The 12,218-nt window shown below is 44.9% G+C and overlaps 1 protein-coding gene across 1 annotated transcript in view; it reads right to left on the bottom strand.

The window, feature by feature from the left end:
* The window catches only part of LOC103180420 (pappalysin-1), a 196,019-nt gene that overhangs the window by 45,896 nt on the left and 137,905 nt on the right, over positions 1 to 12,218 (bottom strand). Inside the window, exons 16-19 of the mRNA XM_007896253.2 lie at positions 8,054 to 8,158; positions 6,950 to 7,085; positions 6,075 to 6,288; positions 4,302 to 4,470 (exon numbers count right to left, since the gene is read on the bottom strand). Of these exons, the coding sequence (XP_007894444.2) occupies positions 4,302 to 4,470; positions 6,075 to 6,288; positions 6,950 to 7,085; positions 8,054 to 8,158 (624 nt within the window). The remainder of the gene's footprint in view (positions 1 to 4,301; positions 4,471 to 6,074; positions 6,289 to 6,949; positions 7,086 to 8,053; positions 8,159 to 12,218) is intronic.

Below are 12,218 nucleotides of genomic sequence, written 5' to 3'. Positions count from 1 at the left end.
TATTATCCTTAACATTGCTAAGTCCGTTTCCAAGTACGCTGTCCTGCTCACTGGCCCGAAACCATTGCTTATTGTTGTGAGAATTTTTCTTTGAAAATGACAGATCTGAGCAGTTTTCCTAACAATGTTTTGACTTGGGCCGGTATTCACCCCAGTATTTGGTTATTTATTCTGGAAACAATTTTGCCACTGTGGCAGACTGCGGTTTTCTTAATGATGGGAGAAATTCGATAGCACTGATGGTATCTCTCCCACAAATTGCATCTCACATGAATTGAACTGCTGTGAAATAATCGAGGCTCAAATACATGAAGCCAGCCAGACCTGAAAATCAAGGTCACAAAAATAATTCCTTCTTTCTCTCATTATCAATAATAATAATAGCCACTGCATTTGATATAGCGCCTTTCACATCAGGAGGATGTCTGAAAGTCCCACAGGATCCCAATTGCAGACAGCAATGTCCCACAAACAGCCATGAACAACAACACAACAAAAGGGACGTATGAGGTTTGAAACCATGAGCTTCTAACTCAGAGGAGAAAGTGCAATCACCCATTCTCCAGATAAAACTGATAACATAATAGGTGGGAAATCATCACTTTTTTTTAAGTGTGAATCTCACGCCCTTTTGTGTTACATCATCGACTCGGCTCCAATTATGATGAAGCGCTCTGCGTCCCCAAAACCTTTGGTGTGCAATCTAACTTGTTCTGGGACTCTTTGCACTCGGCTCCTCTTAACACTGTGGCTCAATGCACTTTAAAGGTACGGTGGTCCTCGTCACACAAGCAAAGGGAAGCTGGTCAGACAGTGTTCACAATGGGAAGACGTAGGGTCTTAGCCGGTTAAAAGCCTGAGGTACCCCAACACACACTTTGGGAGTTCCCAAGCCTTGGTACTCTCCCACCGGTGCAGGAATACCTTCTGGAGTTAGGTGGGAGAGGTGGGGGTGGGTGGTGGAGTGAATTGCACGTCATTCCAAACACAGGGAAATTTCCATGCACAGGTAGAATTCAATCTAGTTTGAATACTCTGAAGCCTAGCGATGGGGTTCTGTGTGTGTCAAACCACGGTTGACCAAAAAAATAACACTTTTTTTGAAAGCCATAATAGACCTTGCTTCTTTTTAGCTTATTTTGTCCTGATTTAAAGAGCTCTCCCTGCCAGTAAAGGCTTTATGAAGTGTTGAAGGGCTCCATAAATCGTGAAAGTTTATGGAAACCAATTCACTGTATAACCAATTTTTCTAGTCAGGTTCTATGGGATGACTGCTGTGTGCCATTTCCCTCTCTCTCCCTCTTCCCCAAACTGCGGAAATGACGCTTTGATTCATATTCTCCACAAAGGCACAAGTTGCAAGTTTCATGCTCTGCAAAGTACAAAGTCTAGACGAGATGGTTGTGATTGTATGGCTCAACTCCAGCTCCTTCATCTCCATTCAGGAATAAATACTATTTACAACCACAAATACTAACGCTGGATCTTTAGTTCTGGGCTCTCTTGCTCCCTGCGAGCTTCTGAGACAAGGGTGCAGGCGGAGGCCATGGCTTGCATTCCTGCTCGCCCCCACCACCCCGATCCTGCCCCATGGCACAGACTGCATGGCTGAGGGAAGGGTTATCACTTGATGTGTTTCCCGAAGTGAAAGGCTTTAGCAAATGTAATTTGCTGTAGTCTGCCAGCTTCAGTCTGTAGCGCTCTCAGTCAGACACCTGTGGACTCGAGCCTCACGTCGGGACTTTGATAGTCCGTCCGGGCTGACACTCCAATGCCGTGCTGGGAGAACGCTGCCTTGTCGGAGGTGCTGTCATTTCAGGCAAGGCATTAGGCATTAAAACCGAAAATTGTTCACCTACAATAAACACGGTCACTACACTTGACTGTGTATCCTGTGCAGCTCTTCAAAGACATTCTCCTTATGTGAGAGATGTTGCTCCCAGTCCAAGGATTATTATTATTATAAACTTGTATTAACACTGCGCTGTGGTAAATACACAAAAAAAATCTCTTTGGTAGGTCAGAGAGTGTACAGAGCACATTGTCCCAGGAACTGAACTGATCTGTTTTAAGAGATCACATTCGGATTTAAAAAAAAATTAAAACAAAAAAATTAAACAAGGGGTCGTGCTTAACCGAGAGACAAAAAAAAATGCCACCTTCCCAACAATATATTTATGCAATTTTAACTTTCTGTGTGTGTGTCTGTGTGTGTGTGAGAGAGAGATGAAGTAGATTGTGATTCGAGTCACTGAGAGTTGATTACTATTTTGCTTGCCGCCCCCTCCCCACAGGTTTTCCCCGGAGTATCTACAAGGAAATTGCTATGGTCTTGGACCAATGTTTTCTTCCAGCTAAAGTACTCGGTTCTCTTAACACAGAGCTCACACGCGCATGCCTCGCACATGCTCAGTTCCAACTCAAAATAAAAAGAGCCTCCTGTGGGGAGGTTGTGGCCAACACCAAAACATTGGTCTTAATTAGGTACAGTCGGCACTTGATATGGCTGGTTGGCTCTGAATGGTAATGTCTTCTGGAAATCACTAATTCATATTTTCTGTTCCTCTGGGTTTAAAAGCCTTTGAATACATTAACTTTAATTGACAGTAGCTAAGATTGCTTCTCCGCAAACCTGCCCCTTGAGGGGGCAGTCCTTGTTTGTGATTACTTTACTTGTGTTTACGCTTTCCTCAAGCTGCCGTTTGACAGATTCCAGCTCACTGGCTTTCCCGTACATTATTTTTTTCTCTGACGGCAGCCTGTTTGCACGTAGCAATGTTCACCAGGAAGCGAGTGACCAATTTAGGTAACAATATAAGCATTGAAATCAATCAATACATTGATTTTTTTGCTGCACGAACTGTCGCAAATAATGTTCACTATTTCATTACGGTTTTGAATGTGATAAGGTTGTGGGTTCAAGCCCCCCCATCAAGACTTGATGCTCATTATTGCCTACAGGCTGACACTCCAATTCAGAGCACCTCATTGTCGGAGGTGACATCATTTGGATGAGACATTAAACCAAGGTCCCGTCTGCCTTTTCCAGTTGGACTTTAAAGATCCCGTGATGCTACTCGAATAGAGAAGGGAGTTTCTCTCTCTCTGTCTCTGTCCTGGCCAACAATCCCCCAAATAAAATGAGTCACTCACTCGGTGTCTGTTTCAGGAACATTGCTGTGTGTAAATCGGCTATCACATTTGTCCACTAAGAAAATACACCGTCGCTTCACTTTACAACATCATCTGTGAAGCCTTTTGAGATGTCCTGCCAACATGAAAGTTACTATACCACAACATATGGATTATTTTTGTAATGATATCATATCATAAAAATGAAAGTGTTAGGAAATGTGGCAAATTAGGCAGCTAGCGTTTAAACGGGTATTTGAAGTGTACGGATTCTAATTTGTAGCATCTCCATGTTGGACTGTCTTAAGTTTTACACACAGAATGGGGGATGTTACACTGTTAATGACTGGGATTTTGAAAGCAGAATCCAGTTTGTCTGTGACTAACACATGAGCAAACGGTGTGATGGAAGATTAGTCAACTGTACCAAAAACCTACCCAGAAACTCTTTCCTGTCAGAGTTCTGCCTGAGCGAACGAACATTCCCTACGTTTTCTGTTCTTTTTCAAAACTGAGTTTTAGATGATTTTTTCCCTTCAAAAATAGTGCAGGAACATGGAGCGACACTAGCGGTGATGTGTGGCGTGGGTATCATTTTGGTACAACTCCTTTACAGCAGGCGTAAACAACAATATCTTATTTAGGATCACCGGTGCCAAATCCAGAAGTCTGTGGCACAAGTGTTGCCAATACTCCAGTCATTTAATGTGTCGAGCTTTGTCTGGGGAAGATATAGTAAAATCAAGCATGATTTGAAATGCTGGCAGGACTCTAATCCCCTTGATGTAGAGCTGGGTTGGAAGGCTGAGTTATACTGTTAACTGGCGATGATGATGATGATGATAATAATAATAATAATCCTGGGATTTAATATGGCGTCTTACCAGGTCTTTGAGACGTCTCAAAGCGCTTCACAGGATATACTGTAAAGTCAACTGACGGTATATTTTGTTGGCGATTCTCAAACCATTGGTAAACTTAAGGACCTCGGTTTGCAAGAGAACTTATCTGCAAAATCACAGACCCTTATCGTGACACGAGTTAATTATTAATTCCAAAGGGGAAAAACCCACGCGAGTAAAAGTCTGGAAATTTACCTGATCTGGTAAATCGATCTGATTGTTTTTTTGGGGGGCCGCAACGCCAATACATGAAGAGTGCAAACAGACCTGCCATTTGGAAGCGTCCTCATCTCTTCGGCTGTGCAGCATGTAACCTCGATGGCAGGTCAACGTACACTGATCGCTGTTATAATGCCCGCTACCCGTACAGTTCAGCTCTGCGTGTTTAAGGTTCAACTCTTGACACTCTGTGGCTTGACAGGAGTAGTGGACGCAGCTGGAGGGAGGGAGGGAACAGAAAGAATTTATAGAATCGAACCTGCGTTATATTCGCAATAATTTCTTTTCAAAAAGAATAACAATTTGGTCACTCAATCCACGAATGCTTGTGGGACACTGATGTGCGCAATCGGCTGCCGTGTTTCGAGTGGGTGGGGCAGGACAAGAGAGTAAAATAACTGTGGCTCTTGTAATACAGGACTTTGTAACAAGGATTTCGACCTCCCGGGATCAGACTTGACAGTGAACGTCGCCAAACAGAGAGGGTGCCTGGCCAAAGCATTTGGCATCCTGTGGGCAAGTCCACTTCTTTCCCTTCAGAAAATACCCAAAGGTATTCACAGGAAATAACAAAAGGCACCCACTTTACCAAAAATCCAAAAGCAGATTTTTTAACGAAATTTACACAGAAGTTAGGGTATGGAAACAGTCCGTTCGTCACAAGCTGTTCCATGTTGGAATCAGCGTCTTTATTGAAGTTAAAGAGATCGGTTTTAAAAAAAAGATAGCGTTTTTTTTAAAAAAAAAACGTTCTTGTTATTCCGGTGGAATAAATATTTTTGGGGTCCGACGATGCGGTGTTAGAATAATCCTTGCATTTTGACGTAACGCCTTTCAGGACAAGAGGGCGCTTCAAAGCGCTTCGCAAGGTGTACCGCAAAGTGTAGCGACTGTGCGTTCTGTAGGCGAATTAAGTGTCGCGGAACTGAGTCGCACGTTTGCAGGGATCGGTCTCTGGCTGAGTTGGCTGCATCGCTTCCCAGTCTGAGTTAAACTGCCCCCAGCCCCCCTCCTCCTCCCTCCCTCCCTCCCCCCCTCCCCCACTGGGTCCATTAAGAGCTCCAATGCCATCGGAGTGGGAAGTATCAATGCCCCATTTCTGCTTGGCGCCCTCTTCGCTGTCTACCACGCTGCACCTTGGCGCCCGGTTCATGCGAAAACACTCTTATCAGCTGAATTTAAACCGAAGGCTTATAGATTTTTTTAACACTTGGTGACTATAAATATCTGGGCCTGGAGTAGATAACGGTACTCTAACTAATGAGATGGAAATACAAGTACCTAATAGCTCGTAAAAAAAAAACACAACAACTTTTTGCTATTTCGCAGCTTTCAAGCCTATGCTTCACCCGTGTGTTTTATCAATAAATCTAAGGTTTCACTATCTACACTGTCTATAACCTTTGCTTTCCCAGTAACTAGATGCGACTTTGGCTAGTGTGCACCTAGCGTCCATAACTAGGGCATCTCCCTGGGTCTGAGCTGGCTTCGAGGTGACGTGCCTTCAACTATTGGCAGGACGCTGCCGGGCGCAATTGGCTGCCCACAAAACACACGGTCATTCCATCTTACAGTGTAATTCCGTGAAGCGGTTTGAGACGTCGCAAAGACGTGTTAAGGCGCCGTATCAAATGCAAGGATTATTAATTATTATTACGGGGGTGGGGAAAAGAACACAAGTCTTGCTTTAAGTGTAAACCGTTGACGGACGAGGAATTTCCGACATGTTGGGCCTTTAATGTTAGAGGTGACCGCCATCGTTATTTCATCTGGCGAAACGACTGACCAGTGGAAAGGTGAAAGGTGGAATCGGGGGCTCACCTCTGCTCTGCGGGGCTGTACATCTCACTGCTTTGGCAGCTGCTAATTGTGACGGGGTCAAAGTTGTGGAAGGAGCGCATGGCCACCCCAGAGATTGCGACGTTTTGTGAATGGAAGGTAATTAGGATGGCTCTGGTCCTGTAGAAGGGCTGGCTGAGGTCGTGCATGACTGGAATAATGAGAGGGTTGTTCCTGCACTTCAAAAGGTGCATTCCTGTGGAAAACAAAGGCAAAAAGACAAACACTGATCAGTTGAACGTCAACAAGAAGCTGCCCCCTCCACCCCCCCACCCCCCCATCGCACTCCCCTTCCCCCCCAACCCCCTCCAGGCCCGGCTACACGATTTCCCCTTGTGTTTTATTTTTAAACTGCCCGTTCGGCCAAGAGGCGGGAGACAGGGAGGAGAGGAGTGAGGAAGGAAAAAATACCTATTTTGGCCTGTTTTTTTCTAAAAAAAAAACTTGAAACACGAAGAAAGAAGGCAGAGCGAATTAAAAAAAGACTTCCACCCGAAAACGAATGCGCAGCGACTTTTGCGCGAGATGGAATGGACGCTATCGCTTACAAACCCGTGTGTCATTGGCCTACTGACCCCCCCCCCCACCCCCCGGGGACCTGAATCGTTCAGCACTATCAGTTACCATTATTCTGAGCCACATTCCCACTCTACAGGACTCTCTCTGCGGGATTGTTCTTGCATTCGATACGGGCGCCTTATCACGTCTTCGAGACGTCTCTCAGCCCTTCGCAGAATATACTGTGAAGCGAATTGACTGTATGTTTTGCTGATTTTTTTTTGCCGCGTGCGTGCGTGCGTGTGCGTGCGTGTGCGTGCTCGTGTGTGCGTGCGTGTGTTTCTTTGAGCAGAACTTACCCAGGCTGTGATTCTGATCCTTTGTGTCAACCAACTGAACTGCAATTGATTCCTGTCTTTGATTCATGAGACTACTTCCATCTGTAGCCAGGTAGACAATGACTGCGGTAGCCACCATCGGCTGAGCAAAGTAAGCCTCATTAGGGAGAGAGAAAAAAATGGGAAAGATTAACATTTAGTTGGGGGGGGGGGGGTGGGTGGTGTTATAGAAAGGACTATTAAGTACACAGTTTTCTCTGGTGTGGTTTCCCTGCTACACTTAATGGTTATATGCCATTAGATTTTATTCGAGAACCCATAATATATTTTTATAGGGTTCTTTCATTTCCTTAACTTTCTACTAACAAGTCTTGTGTAAAAGCTATTGCATTTCGGTACTTTCCGTTGGGATGGCGTCCTAAACATTTCACCGTCTCTTCATTAACTCTTTCCTTTCTCCCACTGAGCTCCTTCCACCCCCACCCCATTGTCTATAGAAAATCAGAATATTAACAAATGCTGAAGGAAAATAGTAATAATAACAGCAATCATCCTTGCATGTCATGTGCATTTGTGGGCAAATGTAGCAGCCAATTTGCACACAGGAATGTCTCACAAATCACTGGAGCAATGTGAGGCAAAGGGGAAGAGGGAAGCTCTCTTATTATTATTTTTTGCCTTGCTTACTATCTTTGTAAATACTAAACCCTTGTTAGAATGTGTCTCTGTAAAGTAACAGAGATGTGTGTAAAGGAATACTTGTGCATTCGTGCAACTCAAAGTTTTTTTTTAAATCATGACCGCAATTCCAAGTCGCAAAAGTAATCAGCGACTCGGAAATTGCGGAGTTCCCGAGCTCACTCCGGTGTGGGAGAAGATTGAGTGGGAGTGGGAGTTCCTGTGGGTCATTGGGATGGATGACATGCAAGTATTTTCAGTGGATTGTATCAATCACTGATGCCTCCTTAAGAACCGTGGGTGGGGTTGGTTACTTTTCTTCTTAGGAAATCTGCACGCAAACTATTTATGTCCTGAAATGAACGATTTGCCAAAGTCTTGTGCTTGCCAAAACTGCTTGATTTGTCATCAATCCGTCTCAAGCTGCTGTCCACAACCCTCACTTACCTTCAGCCAGAACTTGAATGGAAGGCTGTGAATTGCCTCCAGACAGGGAAACCAAGCATATTGGGACACTCCGTCAGGCAAGTCAATGGTTCTGGTTTTGCACACCTGAAGAAGAAGAATTACACCTGCGTTAGATTACGTGTCAATGGCTTAATTGGAAAGGCATCTTCCAGACACGTGCGCAAATCTCCCCCTGCTCCTCTCAAATCCCGCCAAAGACTCTGACTGAATTAAGTAGCGTGACTGCAGATTACAGCAAATGCCTCTTCTCTGTGCCAAATTATTCTGGCCCGTGCACAGCCTCTCATCCAGCCAAAAATCTTGCCAACACAGTGCTGGGAAAACCAACGGCAATGATTTAACAAGTGGAACAAAATGGCACAAGATCTGGCAATGATCAAGTGATGTACCTATATGAGAGGTGACAATATCTTAAGGGTTTTTTTTCTATAATTTTGTTTGTGCTTTTTTTTCTCTCAACCCGGTGGGTGATTTGATCTTTTTTGGTTCTGATGGATGCTTAAGTGATCCGTATTTCAAAGTAGACAACATAAAGTTTGCACATTTCTGGCACAGTCCTGGCCCTGAACATCTGGATCCTTGGTCCTTTCACAACCTGACCAGCTAAGCGCAAAATATTTCTTGGATCTTTGTGTCGAACGGAATTGCTCCAAGCCCCATCCTTTGTGCACGTAATTAGAATAGTCTTTACATCGATGCAGCACCTTTCACGGTGGGAGGGAGTCTTAAAGCACTTCACAGGGTATCCCAAAAAGTGGAGTGACTGTGTATTTTTGTAGGTGAACATGGCAGCCAATTGTGCACAGGGAGGCCTCACAAACAGCCATGAAGTGAATGACCAGTTTTATCGGTGGAGTGGGTGTGTGGGTGGGATTATCAAGCCGAGACCTGGTCTAGCCCTTGTCTTGGCTGCGATTGCCCCACTGTCTCATAAACTGTTGACTGACACTTATTCTATAAGCGTGGACTGGAGGCAACCTAAATGCTGAACTAGAAGTGGCAGTGGGTAGAGAGAGAGAGAGAGAGGATGACAATGTGAGGGCTCCATCTCTCGTCTCTGATCACATAAGATGAACGCTGTAGGGTAGCACCTGGATGCAGTCCGGACGGTCTGGTCTGCAGCTTGAAATGTGTTTTGCATTGTGCAAAGGGATAATTTGAGATGGGGTTTTACGCAACGTCAAAGAGTTTGCTTCCCAATGTGTGGGAGAGTTCAGCTTGGGGGCACAGGTGGGAGATGTAAGTATTTACAGTGTTGTGGGTGGGTTTTCCCCCCTTTATGCCATTTTTAGGCTCTCTCGAAAAGAAAATCACCTTTTGTACAAGTTCCTCTTTGTTTCTCCTCACCGTGGCTGTGCAAGAGAAGGGAATCTATAGGGTGAGCCAAAACAGATGCTGCCTATTTCAGAGCTTAACCCGAGTCTCCCACCACGGAGAGAGTTGGTCTTGTTTAAGGGAGGAGAAGGCTTGTCATGCAAATCGCAACTTATTTTTCCTTTTTTTTTCTCTTTCCCCCCCCCCCCCCCCCTTTGTACGTCTCAAATGCCTCGAGCAGCTTGCTTTTAGGAAAACAACTTGTGTTGACAGATCGCATAGTGGTACTGCGCGAATGCAACTCAAACAGCGTGGGTGTGGGTGTGTGTGGAGAAGGGAGGGAAGAGAGAGAGAGAGGGGGGTGGGGGGGGGGGGGTAGGAGAGAGAGGGTGGGTGGGTGACCCATCCTGTCCTGATCATTTGCAGACAATGATTAAAGGCAAGAGCCACCCAGGGAGCGGGAATTAGGAGGTGTTTCCGTCGGGTTCGTCACAACAATAGGCAGGACTCAAGACATCAATCTCCCCCCAGCCCCCAGTTAATGCCACGCTACGTCTAAACATAGTCACCTAGACGCAACTTGAGTTCTCAGCAAAATACACACGTTAAAATATATATATATATATATGTACACACACACACAAGGGGGAAGGATGCCAGCCGGTGGAAAATATCATTTTTAACAGCTGAGAAGTTTTGCTTAAAACACGACCGGCAACAAAATAAGGGATTTTGTTTTAAAAGTGACATGCGTCTGGGTGAAGGTCAGCCGTGTCTGAATGACCAAATGCGTCCAAAAACTGGCAGCCAAAAGCAGGGAGGCACTTGTCACAAACCTTACCAAGTCTGTCTTGGCCCCCAAACTCTGGCCGCTTCCCAAGTTGACATTGCGTCCGTGCGTGAAATGATTTCGAGTGAAAAGTTTTGATTTCTGAGAAAAGTTTGGCTGTTTTTTTTTGTTTGGGTTTTTATTACGTTAAAAAAAATGTTTTGGCTTTGATGAACTCTTGGGTGTTGGCATTGATATATTTGTTGTGTATTTTGTTCTTTTTATCGAGTTGTGTCCAGCCCCGCCACCCAGAAGCACAGTTATTCTGTTTTCTTTCTCGCTCTCTCTCTCGCTCTCTCTCTCTCTGTATGTGGAGACTATTGATACGCTGTAAATTCCTCTCAAAGTGGCCTGTCAAATCTAAACTCTCTCTCACGCAGCTGTGAAGTAATCTTTGTCAGCTTTGTGGGGTTGTTTTTTTATGCATTACTTGTCGTGCATTCTGCCAGGGTTTTGTACGGATTCCCATTATGCAGAAATGCAAAGCATGATACAACACAGAAACCGACACCACACGGAACAGGTCATTCAGCCCCACAAGTCCGTGCCAGTGTTCCATAACAGCCTTCACCCATCCTATTCCCCTCCATTCCCTTCTCCCCTGTGTACGCATCTTGTTTCCTCTAACATACACTGGTGCTTTCGGCTTCAGCCACAACTTCTGGCAGTGAATTCCACATACTCACCACTCTCTGCGTGAAGAAGTTCCTCCTAAACTCCCCTTTTCGATCGACCGCTGGCTACCTTAGCTATGTGCTTCCTCGTTTCGGGCTCACTAACAAGTGAAAATGTCCGCTTTATTGAAACCTTTTCACCCTTCCCTTCGACCATCTCATCTCTGGCGAGAAACGCTCCAAGGTGTTCAATCTCTCCTGATAGCTTTGACGGCTTTAGGATGTTGCAAACTCTCCATCTCTTATGTGACCATCGCAAATTGGACCTGTGTGTGTATGTTGTTTGGCTGTTTGTGTGTTTCTGTGTATGTGTGCGTGGTGTGTGTGTGTTTTTAATGTGTATATGTGTATATTTTTTTGTTTGTGTGTTTTGTGTATGTGTTGTGTATTTTTGTGTTTGTATCTGTGTGTGTCGTGTTTTGTGAGTGCATAGGTGTTTTATGTTGTGCGTGTGTGTATGTGTGTGTGTGCATGTGTGTGTTGGTGGAGGTGATGGGGGTGAATGGAGCAAGACTAATCGTGTTTCATTATCTGGTGCTGGTGGCTGTCAGCGTGTGTTCGATGAATGATGAGGATCACACAGGAAGGCTAATGATTGTTTTAGCAAGAAATAATCTACAGTTGATTGCCAGGAAATTCCACATCCAGAATACATTAGACAGAAAAGACCAAAAACAAACAGGAGGTGTGAATTTACATTCCACAAACCTTACTACCTTGTTTATAGCTCGAGTCCTGGAGTCCTAAACAGGCCCAAAACTCTGAAAAGTCACTATCTCTCTCTTGTTTAAACAGGAAGCAAACAATAAATTGATGCACATCTTGTCGCTGCTGTCTGCCTGCTTTTGCCAGTTTATCGAAGTAAAAAAGCCTGCAAAATGCACAGTGGCTAGACTTTACAGTTAAAACCCTGCGAGGTGCTTTGAGACGTCCTCCCGGCGTGAGGGGCAGTGTACCAAATGCGAGGATTACCATTTAAAGCATCAACACTAACGCCAGTAAACAAGAAAAAAGTAAACACTACAGCTACAGTCTATCACTGGGGAAACAGGGAGGTGGGGAGTGTGGGTGGGGGGGGTGGGGGGGAGGTGAAATGTTGCGGCATTTCATAATGCATTTGATGTGCTAATTAGCCAACCGCAGTGAATGCATTATTGAAATGCACAAGAAAGTCACTCACCCGTGGAGTTACTTTGCAAAGTCTGGGGGTGAAATTCACAACATTTCACAAGGAGCATCCTGTGGTAATTTGCCCATAAAACTCAGTTACTACACCCTGTGACCCACTTCGACATGTGCACAACCCCCTGACGTGAAAGGCACTTTA

The sequence above is a fragment of the Callorhinchus milii genome, unplaced genomic scaffold, assembly GCF_018977255.1.
Source record: "Callorhinchus milii isolate IMCB2004 unplaced genomic scaffold, IMCB_Cmil_1.0 Scaffold8, whole genome shotgun sequence".
NCBI lineage: Eukaryota > Metazoa > Chordata > Chondrichthyes > Chimaeriformes > Callorhinchidae > Callorhinchus > Callorhinchus milii.
The sequence above is the reverse complement of the archived record's forward strand: the minus strand, read 5'-3'. Positions and strand labels throughout refer to the sequence as shown.